We start from the raw sequence: 16,836 nt of genomic DNA, 5'->3' as shown, positions 1-16,836 counted from the left end.
TCTAAATCCACGGAAGATTTCTAAATATATAATAATTTCTGTAAAAGCCTTGCTGACATCATTATCATCCCATTTATTAAGTGAAACATGATACTCTCCTACGTAAAACATTTTTTTTTTTAAGATTTTATTTATTCATTCATGAGAGACACTGAGAGAAAGAGGCAGAGATACAGGCAGAGGGAGAAGCAGGCTCCATGCAGGGAGCCCGATGTGGGACTCGATCCCGGGTCTCCAGGATCACACCCTGGGATGAAGGCGGCGCTAAACCACTAGGCCACCCGGGCTGCCCTGAAACTCTTTTTAAACAAGATGTATGATATGTTGGAATCCCTGGGTGGCGCAGCGGTTTAGCGCCTGCCTTTGGCCCAGGGCGCAATCCTGGAGACCCGGGATCGAATCCCACGTCGGGCTCCCTGCATGGAGCCTGCTTCTCCCTCTGCCTGTGTCTCTGCCTCTCTCTCTCTGTCTATCATGAATAAATAAATAAATCTTAAAAGTAAAAAAATAAAAAAAATAAAAAAAACTCAAACTTCACAAAGAGGTTAAAAAGAAAAGGTATAGGGATCCCTGGGTGGCGCAGCGGTTTGGCGCCTGCCTTTGGCCCAGGGCGTGATCCTGGAGACCCAGGATCGAATCCCACGTCGGGCTCCCGGTGCATGGAGCCTGCTTCTCCCTCTGCCTGTGTCTCTGGCTCTGTCTCTGCCTGTGTCTCTGGCTCTGTCTCTCCTTCTATCTCTCAAGAATAAACAAATTTAAAAAAAAAATCTTTAAAAAAAAAAAAAAGAAAAGAAAAGGTATATCTCTCTACCATCTGGAATCCCCCCCAATCCTATTTCCCAAATGTAATCACTTCACATTTTATCAAGTATCCTTCAAGAAAAAGATGTGTATTTTCTAATGTCCACATATTACATCATATGATTAAAAAACACCTTTGTCTTGATACTTTACATTATGTAATTAATATACCTTATCAACGCATATATTTAATAATACTCTAACACTATTTATCAAGCACTTACAACTTATATGCCAGATACTAAATAAAACGTTACATTTGTTATACCCCTGGGCAGCCCGGGTGGCTCAGCAGTTTAGTGCCACCTTCAGCCCAGTGCGTGATCCCAGGACCAAGATCCAGTCCTGCATCGGGCTCCCTGCGTGGAGCCTGCTTCTCCCTCTGCCTATGTCTCTGCCTCTCTCTCTTGCTCTCTGTGTCTCTCATGAATAAATAAATTTAAAAAAAAAATCTAAATAAATAAATTAATTAAATGAAATTAAATAAAGTAACTTTCCCAAGCTTATGAAAGGTAGACAGTACGGGTTTGAATTCAGATCCATAAAGCTCCTAAGACCTCTTTCCTTGGAAGTAAGTTTCCAAAGGTAAATTATTCTAGGTACAGTTCATATTTGAGTTCTCTAGTCTTGAAAATCTAACCTATGAGGTCAGCTAAAGACAGTGAAAATGTCTAATGTATACACTAACATATTAACAGGAACACTGTAATTACAACCACCAGCACTGTTATGGTCTGTTTCTTATCTTTCAAGGATGGCTAAATAAAACTCTCTTCTGAGGCTTTGTCACTTGTCAGTGAGCCTGTGTTAAATTCTTTAAGAAGTTTGGTTCACAGTGGGCCAGTAACCACTAAAGATCTAAGAAACACACACAGAGAGGTTGATTTGTGAAATCAAAGAACAGAAACAGCCCTTCTATATAATACACTTAACATTTAAGACATAATTCCTTTTGGGGGGAGGATAAAGAAAAAAAAGATGTCGATGACTCATGCATCCCATCTGACGCAATTTTGGAATAACATTTAAGTCAAAGATTTAGAAAGCACTGTGTGAAAGAGACGTGGATGTCTCCATCACTCTCATCTATAGCATTCTACCACAGCTCAATTTTCTCAACTAAAACATGGTAATAACATTGTTCCCGACTTCATAGAACATATTAGCTTATAACTACAGAAAAAAAGAATTTAAAAATTTAGCATTTGGAAAAATTAACACTGATCTGAAATTGAAAATGAAAACTGAGGGAGGGGGAGAGAAAATCTCTTCTGTAAAAAGTCAGTCCTCACAAAGAAGATAAATTTATCTTTAATTCCATCCTACTTCATAAAAATAAAGCCAGAATCTCCCACAAACATACAAATCATATCCTGTATACAATTAGTTGCTATATCCTGTTCATTCTAACTCTTAAATACTTCTCAAATCTTTGTCTTCTCCTTCGCTTTCCTATAGCATCTGCCTACAAATAGCATCATACTTAATGGTGCAAGTCTGAACATTTTTCTTCTTAGATTGAGGAGAAAGCAAAGATGTCTGCTCTCAATATTCAACATTGTACTGGAGGTTCTAGGCAGTGCAGCAGGGGAAGAGAGGAAGGAAAGAAATGGAAACAAATTAAGGACCTTCAGACTGAAAAGGAAGAAATACAAGTTCAATGTTTGAAAATCAACTGTATCTCTATATACTAGCAACAAACAAACCAAAAATAGTTTCTCAATTCCATCATGTTAACATCAAAATCATTTTTTGAAACAGATTTAACAAAAGACGTATAAGACTTACATACTAAAAACTTAAAAATTTTGCTGAGACAAATCATATAATATCTAAATAAATGAAGAGACACTTTGTGGATCTAAAGACTCAATATGGGCAGCCCCAGTGGCCCAGCAGTTTGCAGCAGTTTAGTGACACCTGCAGCTCAGGGTGTGATTCTGGAGACCCGGGATGGAGCCCCACACCAGGCTCCTTGCATGGAGCCTGCTTCTCCCTCTGCCTCTCTCTCTCTCTCTCTCTCTCTCTCTCTCTCTCTCTGTGTGTGTGTGTGTGTGTGTGTGTGTCTCATGAAGAAATAAATAAAATCTTTTAAAAAAATAAAATAAAAAAATAAAGACTCAATATTGTTCAGACGGCAGTTCTGCCCCAACTAATCTACAGACCCAACACAATCCATGTCAAAATCCCAAAAGGGGGAAATTGGCAGAATTGGCAAAGTTTAGGGATGCCAGGGTGGCTCAGCAGTTTGGTGCCTGCCTTCGGCTCAGGGCATGATCCTAGAGACCCAGGATCAAGTCCCACATCAGGCTCCCTGCATGGAGCCTGCTTCTCCCTCTGCCTATGTCTCTGCCTCTCTGTGTGTGTCTCTCATGAATGAATAAATAAAATCTTTTAAAATAAAATTGGCAAAAAAAATAAAAAATAAAAAATAAAATAAAATTGGCAAACTTTATATTGATGTTGATTCTAAAATGCTTACGGGAATGCAAAAAATACAGAATGAGCAAGACAATTTTGAAAAATAAAAGTTGGAGGACTCATACTTCCGGATTTCAAACCTTACTCTAAAGTAACAATCAGAACAGTGTGGTACTGATCCAAAGACAGTGGATCAATACAGATTAATGAAACAGAATTGAGTGTCAAGAAATAAACACATTTAGGGTGGCCTAGGTGGCTCAGTTGGCTCAAGTCATACTCCCAGAATTCTGGGCTCAAGCCCATATCAGGCTTCCTGCTCAGTGGGGAGTTTGCTTCTCTCTCTGCCTGATGCTCCCCCCTGCTTGTGTGTTGTTCTCTCTCTGTCAAATACATTTAAAAAAATTAAAAAAGAAAAAGAAAGACAGAGAGACATATGGTCACCTGGTTTTTGAAGGTACTAAGGAAATTCAATGAGACAAGAATTGTCTGAATAGTCAGAATAGTCTGCAACAGAGTGTTGCAATAGAATAGTCACATGCAAAAGATGAATGTAAAGTTTTTTTTATTTCCAACTAATCTCTACACCCAATGCGGGGCTCGAACTCACAATCCCGAGCTGCACGCTCCACTGACTGAGCCAGCCAGGTGTCCCACAAAAGATGAACTGAGATCCTCATTTCACATCATACACAAAAATTAATGCAAATGGACCACAAACCTAAAGTAAGAGCTAAACTATAAAATCTTGTAGAAACAGAGAAAGAAATCTTGCCAGTCTTAGAGAAGAACACCAAAATCATGATCCTTATAAGAAAAAAAAAAAAACTGATGTATTATTGGACTTCATCAAAATTTAAAATCTCTGTGCTTCAAAATTCACCATTAAGAAAATGAAGAAACAAAAGCAAGGGGCGCCTGGGTGGCTCAGTGGTTGAGCATCTGCCTTTGGCTTGGGTCTCGATCCCAGGATCCTGGGATCGAGTCTAGCATCAGGCTCTTTGTGGCAAGTCTGCTTCTGTCTCTGCCTCTCTCTGGGTCTCTCATGAATAAATAAATAAAATCTTTTTTTAAAAAAAAGAGGAAACAAAGCAGACAAGGAGAAAACATTTGTAAATCATATATCTAATAAAAGACTTGTGTTCTTAACATATTAAAAAAAAACCTCCTACAATACAAAAACAAGATAAATAACCCAATTTAAAAATGAGCAAAAACGGGATACCTGGGTAGCTCAGTGGTTGAGTGTCTGCCTTTGGCTCGGGACATGATCCCCGGGTCCTGGGATCAAGTACCACCATCAGGCTCCCTGGAAGGAGTCTGCTTCTCCTTCTCACTCTGCATATGCCTCTGCCTTTCTCTCTCTGTGTCTGTCATGAATAAATAAAATCTTTAAAATAAAAAAAATAAAATAAAATAAAATAAAATAAAATAAAATAAATAAAAAATAAATAAAAATAAATAAATAAAAATGAGCAAAAGATAGGAATAGATAGGGATGCCTGGGTGGCTCAGCAGTTGAGCATCTACCTTTGGCTCAGGGTGTGATCCTGGGGTTCTGGGGTCAAGTCCCTCAACCCCATGCCTATGTCTCCACCTCTCTTTCTGTGTCTTTCATGAATAAATAAATAAAATCTTTAAAAAAAAAAAAGATAGGAATAGATAATTCACCAAAGAAGATATGTGAATAAAAAGAAGAAGAAGAAGAAGAAGAAGAAGAAGAAGAAGAAGAAGAAGAAGAAATGTGAATGGTCAATAAGTACAAGAAAAATCATCACAAATCATTAGGGAAATGCAAATCAAAATCACAATGAAATTTCACTTCACAGTCATTAGAATGCCTACAGCCAAAAAGAAAGCAATTAACAAGTGTTAGCCAGGATGTGGAAAAATCTGAACTCTCATACACGGCCGATGAAAATGTAAAATGGTGCAGTTGCTGTGGAACAGTTTGGCAGTTCCTTAAAAAATTCAACATAAAATACCAGATGACCCAGCAATTCCATTCCTAGAAATATACTCACAATAAATGAAAACAGGGGACGCCTGAGTGGCTCAGTGCTTGAACATCAGTCTTTGGCTCAGGACGCAATCCCAGGGTTCCAGGATCGGGTCCCGCATCGGTCTCCCTGTAAGGAGTCTGCTTCTCCCTCTGCCTATGTCTCTGCCTCTCTCTGTCTCTCATGAATAAATAAATAAAATATTAAAAAAAAAAAAAAAAGAAATGAAAACAGGTGTTCCAAAAAAAAAAAAGGCTTGCACATGAATGTTCATAGCAGCACTATTTACAATGGCCAAAGGCAGAACAATCTAAATTTCCATCAACTGATGAACAAATAAACAAAATGTACTACAGACTTGCAATGGAATATTACTCAGCCATAAAGAGGAGTGAAATACTGCTAAATGCTACCACATGTATGAATCATGGAAACGTTATGCTAAGTAAAAGAAGCCAGGCACAAAGGGCTGCATAGTTCAGAAAAGGCAAATCTAGAGAGACAGACAGACAGACAAAAATTAGTGCTTGCTGGGGACTTGGGTTAGGAATGGAGGGTAAATGGGCACAAGGGATTGGGGGAGGAGATGGAAATGCTCTGAAATTGGATTGTGGGTGATAATTGCACAACTCTCTAAACTTACTAAAAAATCACTGAAGAGTACACTTAAAATGATTTATGGTATGTAAAGTGTAACTAATAAAAAGTATGGGTATGGCTATAACTGCTCTATGAAGATAAGAGGAAGAAACTGCTTTTCAGACAGAGAAAGAAGGTAAAGACAGGGAAAAAAAGGAGAGCTGGTCTTACACCCTTAGTCTCCTTACTAGAATCCCTCAACTTCAGCAAAGTTTATGAAAATCATTAAATGGCTGATATGAGTGCAGTTTTCTGGTCTTAGAGGATACATGAAAACACCTCATGATGCTGCAGGAGTGTAGCAGAAAGGAAGCCAAAACACAAAATCCAAGCCGACCTCCTCGTGAAGGCTGAGATGGCGTTAAGGTCAGAACTACACTTAAGGAACAGGGACCCACAGCTGCTTCAGGTTACACTGCTTTTTTTTTATATTTCTGTATTCACCAGTTACACTTAAATTTTAACAGGTAGTACAACTAACTATATTGCTATATATTTAAATAATTATAGTGAGGCTGAACAAGTTACAATGCTTAATTTTTTTAAAAAAGTTTTTATTTATTTATGATAGTCACACACACAGAGAGAGAGAGAGAGAGAGGCAGAGACACAGGCAGAGGGAGAAGCAGGCTCCATGCACCGGGAGCCCGACATGGGATACGATCCCGGGTCTCCAGGATCGCGCCCTGGGCCAAAGGCAGGCGGCAAACTGCTGCGCCACCCAGGGATCCCTAAAATGCTTAATTTTAAAGAATACCAGTCATTTTGTTTGACCAGCATTTACCCACCCCCCCCTCTTTCTTTTAGTTTGAAACCCCTTCTTTCTTTGTGGTAAGGAACTCATTACCTGATATTGGGTGGGGCTGACGCCTTCACATCTCTCCTCAAGCCAAGAAGAATGACGTGACCCAGGAATGGCCAGCATCCCCTATATCCCTAAACATAGCAACTGGTTCAAACAAGAACATGTGACACAAGCCAAACCAATAACTGAGTTCCTCAATATTTTCTGCCAGAACTAAATGGTAGGATTTGAGCTTAACTCTCATTGCAACCATTTCATGGAAAGTCTATCAAAGACACAAAGATAAGAGGATACAGATATCATCTGTAATCCTGGACCTGATATATTCAGTTATAAGCAAATTAATCTGACTGGAGTCTCTGTCAAATGCAACCAAAAAGTCTCCTCTCTAAAAAGCCACTGAAAAAGTAGTGACACATCTAGACTGCTTGCCAAAGGGCTCTATATATCTATATGATGCAACCCAGAAGTGAAGAGAAGTTCACTGTCTGAGGAGACTGAATTGATCAATGGAAAACAGGATGCAAGAGAAAAGCAGGTATATAAAATTTCTTCTTCTTCCAGACTCCTATCTATTCATCATGTGAGAAACTGTTCCTCTGTCCAAAGATACCCTGTGTGACCAAGCCAACATACCTGCCAAACAATCTCTCTCCAGCTCCTTGTGAAGCAGTGCCCAACAAGATAAAGTATCACCTTACATTGTTTCCCATCTCTGTCTCACTTCCCTTTTCTGTTGATGTCCTGGGATTATGTCTCCCAGATAAACCCTCAACTCTTAATCCTGGTCTCAGTCTCTGTTTTCTAGGGAACTCAGATTATTTTTTTTTTAAGATTTTATTTATTTTATTCATAAACACACAGAGAGAGAGGTAGAGACACAGGCAGAGGGAGAAGCAGGCTCCATGCAGGGAGCCTGACGTGGGACTCGATCCCGGGACTCCAGGATCACGCCCTGGGCTGAAGGCCGCGCTAAACCGCTAAACCGCTAAACCGCTGCACCACCAGGGCCGCCCTAGGGAACTCAGATTAAAAGGGTATCTACAAAAAAACCTACAGCAACCATTAGGCTTACTATGAAGTGAAACATAGAAAGGAAAGCTTTCTCTCTGAGATCATAATAAGCAAAATGAGGATGCTCAGTATTAATACAATGTTAAACAGAAATGGCAATAATCTACATTAGATTTTTCCAAGATAACTGTCCACAGAGCAAGACCAAAATGTAAATCAGCTATAAGGTTTGGAAAGGAAGAAACAAAAATTCATAATTTCCAGATGATATGGCTATCTACATAGAAAATACAAAATTCACATATATTTTTAGAACTGACATGAGTTTAGCAAGGTATACAGATGGAATATCTAACAAAAGATATGCAACAACCTTACAGAGAATATTATAAAATCTTGTTGTATGATATAAGGAAGACCTAAATAAATGAAGAAATACACTATGATCAAGGCTTGAAAACTCAATATTATAAGGACATCATCTCTCTGCCAAACTGATGTATAGATTCAATGTAATCCCAATCAGATTCTAATAAGACTAGAGATTGCTTGTTTGTTGGTTGGTAAATTCTAAAATATACAAGGAAATCAAAGGACTAAGAGAAGTCAAGATACTCTTTTAAATGATGTGGGTGTTATTCTACCAAATTGTTTATAATTGGTGAAAATATGTATAACCAGGCCAATGGAACAAAAGACAAAGAACTACAAATAAAGAAGGATACACAATCTATTACAGAGGTGGCAGGGCAGGTCAACAGGGAAAGGATAATCTACATGGAAAAAAATTAAAATTTCACACCATACACATATCAAGTCCAGGTGGAATATAAGATATAAAGGAGACAACTAGAAGATTTATGATAATATAGATGAAAATCTTAATGACCACAGGGTAATAAAATATTACCTGTTTTTGAAAATATTGTTTTTGAAATAATTTGAATAGAATTATATTGTATGTCGTATGTTTTTTTTGTCTTGCTTCTTTTGCTCAAAATTATATCTGTGAGATTCATAATGTTACAAGCAATTGGAGTTCATTTTTTTTCCTTGCTTTATATTATTTCATTGTATAAATATAGCATGATTTTCCATTCTACTAGGTAGACATTTGGATTATTTCCAGTTTTTGGCTATTTGAACAATGTTCCTTTGAATATTCCTATACATATATTCTGGTATGCATGTGTATGAGTTTCTCTAGGGTATACTCAAGTATGGAATTGCTGGTCCTTAGGTATTCTTTATTGCTGCTCATAGCAGTTGTATTTATCATAGAGTTTATTAGGTAATGCCAAACTGTTTTGTAAGATAGCTGAAGAAACACACACTCCCACAATACTGTTGCTGTACATAGTTGCCATTACTTCATATTGCCCCCCACCCCTCTGTTGTGTCTCTCATGAATAAACAAATAATATCTTTAAAAAAAAGAAAAGCAAGGAAATGGTTATCACAAAAGTAAGGACAGTGGTCTGCAGAAAAAGGTAAGATTTAGAAAAGAAGAGAAAGGATATATCAAAAAGAAAAAAACAATGGAACACTTAGAGTTGGAAATGAGCGGAGCATTTGTGGGGGCACAAGGAAAACAATAGATTGATTGGTCTAAAATATAAGCTAGATGGCAACCCGGGTTGCTCAGTGGTTTGGCGCTGCCTTCAGCCCAGGGCCTGACCCTGGAGACCCGGGATCGAGTCCCACGTCAGGCTCCCTGCATGGAGCCTGCTTCTCTCTCTGCCTCTCTCTCTCTCTCTGTGTCTCTCATGAATAAATAAATAATAAAAGATATTAAAAACAAATATATATATATTATATATTATATGTATAATATATAATATATAATTCTATTCAACAAATATATATATATTATATATATACATATATATAATATATATATATAAGCACGAGAATAAAACAGTAAGAGAAGGACCAGATTATAGATGACTTTTTTTTTTTTTTTTTTTTTTTTTACTTACTTGAGAGAGAGAGAAAGAGAGTATGAGCAGGGGGAGGGGTAGAGGGAGAAACAGGCTCACCTCTAAGCTCGAGGCAGGGCTCCATCCCAGGACCCTGGGATCATGACAGAAGCAGATGGCAGATGCTGAACTCACTGAGCCACCCAGGCGCACCTATAGATGACTTTAAAATGCGAGCATGAGTTTGGGTTTAACACTGTTGAAAGTCACCACATATTCTTGAACAAAAGATGTCATGATAAAAGCTGTATTTTAGGGAAACTTCATTTGCAACACATTTGAATTACAGGAGGTAAGAGACTAAATCAGCTCCAGCTACACTGAGGTCATCTAGAAGTGGGATAATAAAAGATGCTCCAAGGTGGCATTCATTCAAACACGTCTTACATATCGGGTTTAGACCAGATTGTGTGCCCAACACTAGAGATAAAGACACAGAGCAGTCATCAAAGAGCTTAGAAAAGAAATATAAAGTAGGGGAAAATATGGGGCATGAGGGTGATGGCAAGAAAAATTAAAAAGACAACCCCCCCCCAAAAAAAAAAGTAGCTCATGAAATCAGTGATGAAGAAAAAAGTCAAAGGCTCCTAATCTTCAAGCATTCCATAATTCAAGTACACAGAAAGTACCATGGAAAGCACAGCCATATGGCCCAAGGACTGACGAGAACAAGCAGAAAGTGGTTGTGACTGCACCACATACGTGTGAGAAATGTGACTAGGAAAAAGGAATGACTGGTTGGCAGCTAGATTCAATGGTTCTTTGTTTTATGATGAGAAAGGCAAAATAAGTCTTACAGTTTAAGGGAAACATCCATAAAAAGATACAGATTGAGGATGCTAGAAAGGAAAGAAAAATTTATGAGATCAAGGTTCTGAGGGAGGTGGCAAGGTAATGAGGTTCAAAGCCAAAAAAATAGGTAAACTTTTAGGGATGGGATACCTTATAGGCTCAGGAGAAAGATGGTTAAATGACATACAGGAACAATAGCATGCCAAGGTTATAATGGATTCATGTTAGATGATCCAAAACTTTTCAGTAAAAGATGGGGTATGAAAAAAAAAAAAAAAAGATGGGATAGGGAAACAAAGATGTTAATAGGAGAAATTATTTAGCGTAAACCTCATTTCAAATAGGAAGATATTCATTAATAAAAGATCAACTCTGCAGCATTCTGCTCTCCCTCCAAAACTAATCTGCAGCTCAGGGGTTAAGTAAGAGGTTGGACATTCGGCCTTAAGAGTTTGTGAGATGGGGCACCTGGGTGGCTCAATGGTTGGGCATCTGCCCTCTGCTCAGATCCTGGGAGTCCCATGTTGGGCTCCCTGCAGGGAGCCCGCTTCTCCGTCTGCCTATGTCTCTGCCTCTCTCTGTGTCTCCCATAGGTAAATAAATAAAATCTTAAAAAAAAAAAAAAGAGTTCATGAGATAAGTATGACAAAAGGCCAAGGAGGTATATGTGTCCAAAGTGATTTTTTAAAAAGGCAGTAATGAAGTAGTTGATATTATGTGGAAAGAATTTCTTTGATAATGAAGTAAACAAAGTAGACTGAAATATTGGGCCTATACAGCTAGAGTTATGAACAGATTCAAAACTAAGAAAGAAAATGAGGTTATAAATAAGCCTATGTCCAGGAAATACTACTTTGTAATAAGGTTTTCCTCAAAAATAAAAATCTGATGAAAGCTTTTCATTAAATTCTGCTTCTCAGGCAACAAAACAATACCAAATTAACAAAGGAAAGATTAAGTATGATAAGGATAACTTTGAAGATGCTAACTGTAGCACTGTTAGAAAATCTGGAACTACCTCAGAAAATATTTTGCAGGGCAGCCCAGGTGGCTCAGCGGTTTAGTGCCGCCTTCAGTCCAGGGTGTGATCCTGGAGACCCGGGATCCAGTCCTACATCAGGCTCCCTGCACGGAGCCTGCTTCTCCCTCTGCCTGTGTCTCTGCCTCTCTCTCTCTATCATGAATAAATAAAATCTTTTAAAAAATTGTAAATAATATAGAATAATAATAGCAACAACTAATATTTGTTGAATGCTTATTACTTTTCAGGCACAGTTCTAAGTTTTTTTTTCATGTAATAACTTATTTAATCTTCATGATGATCTACAGATGCTTTTATCCCCATTTTACTGAAGAGAAAACCAAGACAGGGAGATTAGATCAACTGCCCAGAATAATATAGCTATTATGTGGTATAGGCAAAATTTCAACCTGTGCAATATGACCTCGTGCCTATTTTCTTTACTACATTCTTCCGCCTCTCTGGGTAATAAAGATGAGGAATGTAGTAAAAAGTGCTTTAAGTGTATCCAAATGTTCATCATTACCGCTGAATAGCAAGTAACAGGACAAAATAATCCAAACAAAATCATTAATCTACAGTAAGCATTCCACAAATTGTACCTATTATATGCTAGGGGGGTGACTCTTTTGGGAGTAATTAACAACCCACTGGCCTTGTCCTCCAAAAGTACAGGGAACAAACAATAGGCAGTAATTGATATGAACAAAATATACATGCTGCTTTTCCGTGATAACCTGAGGTAAGTAACACAATCAGTGATTAAATAAATAAATAAATAAATAAATAAATAAATAAATAAATAAATAGCTAGCTAGCTTTGGACGCCTGAGTGGCACAGTGGGCTAAGCATCTGACTATCAGTTTCAGCTCAGGTCCCTGATACCAGGGTCAGGAGACACAGTCTGGCATAGCACTCCGGCTCAGCACAGAGCCTGCTTAAGACTTCCTCTCCCCCTTTTCCTGCCCCTAACTCTAAAATAAATAAATAAATCTTTTTAAAAACTTAAAAAATAAAAAGCTTTGGAAAATCACAAAATCAGAGCCTCAAAAAATAACAGCACTAAATGCAAAGGGTTAGGAAATAACTGAGCCAGAAAAGAAATCAGTATAATTCTTTCTGAAGTAAAGGTTCTGGAACCATCATAGAGCTTTATTTTTTTTTTTTCCCATCATAGAGCTTTAAAAGAAGAAAAATAAGGTTTCAAATAGCGAGAAGCTTTTCACAGAGCAACAAATTTCATATATGCACGTCATGAAAAGACATCACTTCCAAGAGATCGTCCTACACCACATTATAAATATTGTAATAACAAAAAAATAATTGATCCTGGACACTTCTGGAGAAAGCACTGTTCTAAGCATTTTACAGGTACTGATTTTTTAATTCTTACAACTCTGTAAGGTAGGTCCTACGATTATCCCCAGTTTATAATAGGGAAATGAGGCAGAAGTGAAGTAAAGCAATTTGCCCAAGTTTATTCCATGAGGGCCAGTGCTAGAATGTCAACCCCAAGCAATTTATCTGCAGAGTATGTGCTATACTTCCTGCTGTAGGAAACTAAGAAGCAGAACAAGAATTTATTCACAATTATTATACAGCTAGGACACCTGGGTGGTGTCAGCTGAACGGCCGCCTTCAGCTCAGGTCCTGATCCCTGGGTCCTGGGCTGGAGCCCCGCTTGGGGGTGGGGGGAACACCTGCTCAGCAGGGAGTCTACTTCTCCCTCTCCCTGCCCCCAATCCAGAGCACACACTCTCCCTCTCTCAAATAAATAAATAACATCTTAAAAAAGAAGTATTATTAGGCCATATTTGGTAACAAGAATGAAAGTACCTTTCAATCGCAATAATTCACCATCTGTAACAGTTCTATCCTTGGTCTTCCCTCCAAATTAATATGCCCATTCCTCCCATACTATATCATCTACTCCTCTGGCTTCAATTACAATCTACTTGCTGATGATTCCCAAATCTATTGACCTCCAGCCCAGTACCTCTTCTGCATCTTACACATCACCAACAACCTAATAAATATTTCTTTCAATGCTCAATCATCACCTCAAAATCAACATGCCCAAAACAGAATCATCATCTCCTTCCCACCTCATCTCCCACCCTCAAATTCCTTCTTCTTCCTGTACTCCCTTACAGGATGGACCACTTCCATCATCCACCTGGTTGCCCAAGTCAGAAACTTGGATGTCATCCCAGACTCCTCAATCTTCCTCACTTCCCACACCCAATCACCAATCACCTTCTAAGTATCTCTCCAATCAATGCAAGTCTCATTTCCATTGCTTTACTTACTTTGACAACTTCACGAGGCTTATTATTTTGAATTTTGTGTTATTTTGTGATACTTTCTTTTTTTCTTGTATTTTGTTGTCTTACCTGAGCAAAAACTCCAAGAATGGAGAACAGATATCATATATATTTCATATCTAACTCCCCAATGTGTAATTTCCTGATCAACACGTGTTCTCAGCAAAATCTAGTTCTATCAAAGAGAAATTAATACTAAGCATGTATGTCAAGTAGTACATTTTTTTCAATGGCATTGTGTTCAAAAACAAGACCCAGTTATTTTACCAAAAAAAAAAAAAAGTGATAATTTCCTATTATATTAACTCTATCACAACTCCCTAGGGTATGTCAATTATTCCTAAGTGTTCAGTGATAGCTACTAAAGGCCATGCACCATGCTAAACTCTTTAAGATTTTATTTATTAATGAGAGACAGAGACAGAGACAGAGAGAGAGAGAGAGAGGCAGAGACACAGGCAGAGGGAGAAGCAGGCTCCATGCAGGGAGCCCGACATGGGACTCGATCCCGGGTCTCCAGGATCAAGCCCTGGGCTGAAGGCAGGCGCCAAACCGCTGCGCCACCCGGGCTGCCCGAGCTTAAATAATTTAATCAAGGTGCCAAGTTAGAAAAATAACAGGACTTGTGAACCCGTGGCATAGCCTGAGACCAGACTCTCTCTCTCTCTCTCTATATATATATATATATATATTTTTTTTTTTAATAATCTCTACACCCAATGCAGGCAAACCCACAACCCCAAGATCAATCGTCCCTTGCTCCACCGACCAAGCCAGCCAGGAACCCCTTACTATTTTCCCTCTTAAGGATAAAAGGTGATATGTGTTTTGAAGCTCGAAAGAAAAGAAAAATTAAGCACAAAGCTTAAATCAAAAAGATGTCAGTTTTAAACGAAAAACGTGCCCCAACAGAGTAACGCTATGGAAGTCCAGGTAGTTCAGAAAAAAACTGGTCGGTCCAAAAATCGACAAGAAAGATCAGCAAACTACAAAGATCCAGAGCCACTGAAATAAAATTGTCCAAAAAAAAAAAAAAAAAAAAGTAATGCATTCGAATGCTTGTTTTCTCGGGACATCATAATAAAAGCAACACGGTCTAGTGTCTTACGCCTTCGTGTGTTTTACAAGGGGGGTCGACAAACGTTAGAGTCCCCTGCCGTAGTCGTTCTGGGTGCTAGCGACCCACCCACCACCGGCAGGTAAAAGGCTCGGAAACCTCCAGCGTGAGCGCGGGCTTACTTCCAGCCTCGTCACGTAGGAGCCAAAGGGCCGGTGTAAGGAGGACCCTGCCCATCACCCGCCTTCGGCCGGCGCACAGTCGGGTTCCCAGGCTATGGACCAAGAGCAGGCTCCAGCCCTACGATCCGTGCGGGATCCGGCAGCTGCAGACCACAAGCTCCCAACTTTCCACTCCGACCAGACGTTTTATTAGATTCCGGGTGCAGGGAGCCCACTTTGCAACGCGGAGCCTCCCCGGCGCAAACCGAGGATTCGGGGGAGATCTCCCGGGAAGGGGCGGCGGCGTGAGGACGCGGGGTGGGGGGGCCTGCCCCCGGCCAGGAGCCCGCCGCGCGCGCCAACCTTTTGTTGGGGAGGAAAAGAGGGCGGACCCCCGCGCCTCCGCCCGCTAGGGGGCCAGCGGGGTGGGCGGGGAGAGCGAGGGCGCGACACGCCGCGGCGGCCCCAGGCCGGCCCGGGGGTGGGGACACAAAGAATTCGGGGAGCGCCGAGCGGCGGCCCGACGGCCCCCCCAGCCGGCCTGCGAGGAGCGGCGGCCGAACTCCAGGCCCGGGGAGCCGGGGAGCCGGCGGAGGCGGCGGCGGCGCGCGCTGGCGAGCCCGGGGGCCGGGGCTGCAGGGCGGCGCGAGGCCTCGGCGGGCCCCTCCGCCCGGCCGCGCACCAGGCCGCCGGATCCCCGCGCCCGCGTCGCCACACCCACCCGCCTCCGAGGCCCGGCTCCGGGGGGCTCCCGGCTCTTCCTCCCGCGTTGGCGGCGGCGGCGGCGGCGGCGGCGGCGACGCCCCCGGCGCCCGACATTTACCTGCTGATCTTCTGGGCAAAGGCGCGGCGCTCGGCCATGGCTGCGGCGGCGGCGGCGGCGGTCTGGGCGCGGACGGGCGGGCGCGTGCCTCCTCGCTCGCGCTCCCTCCCTCGCGGCCTCCGCCAGTCCCAGCTCCGGACCCGGGAGGCTGGGGCTGGCGGCCGGAGCCGGGAACGAGCCCTGCCGTAATGCTCCTGAGAGGCGCGCAGCGAGAAACCGCTCCTCCCCGCCTCCCCCCCCGCCTGCGCGCCAAGCCCCGCGGGATTCCCGGGCCTCGGAGCGCAGCTGCGGCCGCCTGGAGCCCCGGGGAAGAACCGGGCGTGCAGGGGAGCGGCGCCCCGCTCCTGGCCGCCTCGCCGCCGCGGGGAGGGACACACGGGCACAGAGGGGCCGGCGACTTGGCGAGGCAGAAAAATAAGATTGCAGAACGCGTGGGGAGACCGGGGAGGAGGCGGGAGGGGGGAGCTTGGCTTTCCCGAAAAGGAAGGGGAGGAAATGGAAGACGGGCTTTGCCGAGGGGGGTTGTGCTCGCCGCCCAGGGTGGCCGGGTTCTGGTTCCTGCAGCGCCCACCTCCCAGCCCTTTTTGAAAGCACTTTCTGTTCTGCTCTGACCTTGTGAATGGGGTCTGACCACAGAAAGGATGGGTTTTCTTGTAGAAAAGGACCTAAAAAAAAAAGACCTTTCTCCTAAAGAGGGAACAGGGATAATAGTTGGCTTGTGGGGCTCAGCCAGGCACAGATTAAAGTTGTACGTGCGTGATCTTAATCGCCACAACTCTTTGAAGTGAGTTCTTATTATCCTCATTTTAGAGACTAGGAGATTGGTTCAGAAAAGCTAAGCGCCTGGCCCCAGGTCACGCAGATGTTAACCTCTTCAACTGAACTTCAAACCCAGAGCCCAATCCTTTGCTTTAAGATAAGAGTTTCTCCGTTAACAATACTCTTCCTGAGACTATTACTACCCCACCACCACCTTGGGACCTCAATTTCCATTTGTG

At 41.7% G+C, this 16,836-nt stretch overlaps 1 protein-coding gene across 9 annotated transcripts in view; it reads right to left on the bottom strand.

The window, feature by feature from the left end:
• Nucleotides 1-16,181, bottom strand: part of DOCK7 (dedicator of cytokinesis 7) — a 220,919-nt gene extending 204,738 nt beyond the window's left edge. For 7 of the 9 annotated variants that reach the window (XM_041769969.1, XM_041769970.1, XM_041769971.1 and 4 more), the window contains exon 1: nucleotides 15,839-16,181. In XM_041769969.1, the coding sequence (XP_041625903.1) occupies nucleotides 15,839-15,876 (38 nt within the window). In that variant the 5' untranslated portion in view covers nucleotides 15,877-16,181. The remainder of the gene's footprint in view (nucleotides 1-15,838) is intronic. The other 2 variants (XM_041769975.1, XM_041769976.1) reach the window with 2 other exon arrangements.
• Nucleotides 16,182-16,836: the final 655 nt, after the last annotated feature.

The sequence above is a fragment of the Vulpes lagopus genome, chromosome 10 (genome assembly GCF_018345385.1).
Source record: "Vulpes lagopus strain Blue_001 chromosome 10, ASM1834538v1, whole genome shotgun sequence".
In the NCBI taxonomy this organism is placed as follows: domain Eukaryota; kingdom Metazoa; phylum Chordata; class Mammalia; order Carnivora; family Canidae; genus Vulpes; species Vulpes lagopus.
This window is presented reverse-complemented; position numbering and strand designations above follow the sequence as displayed.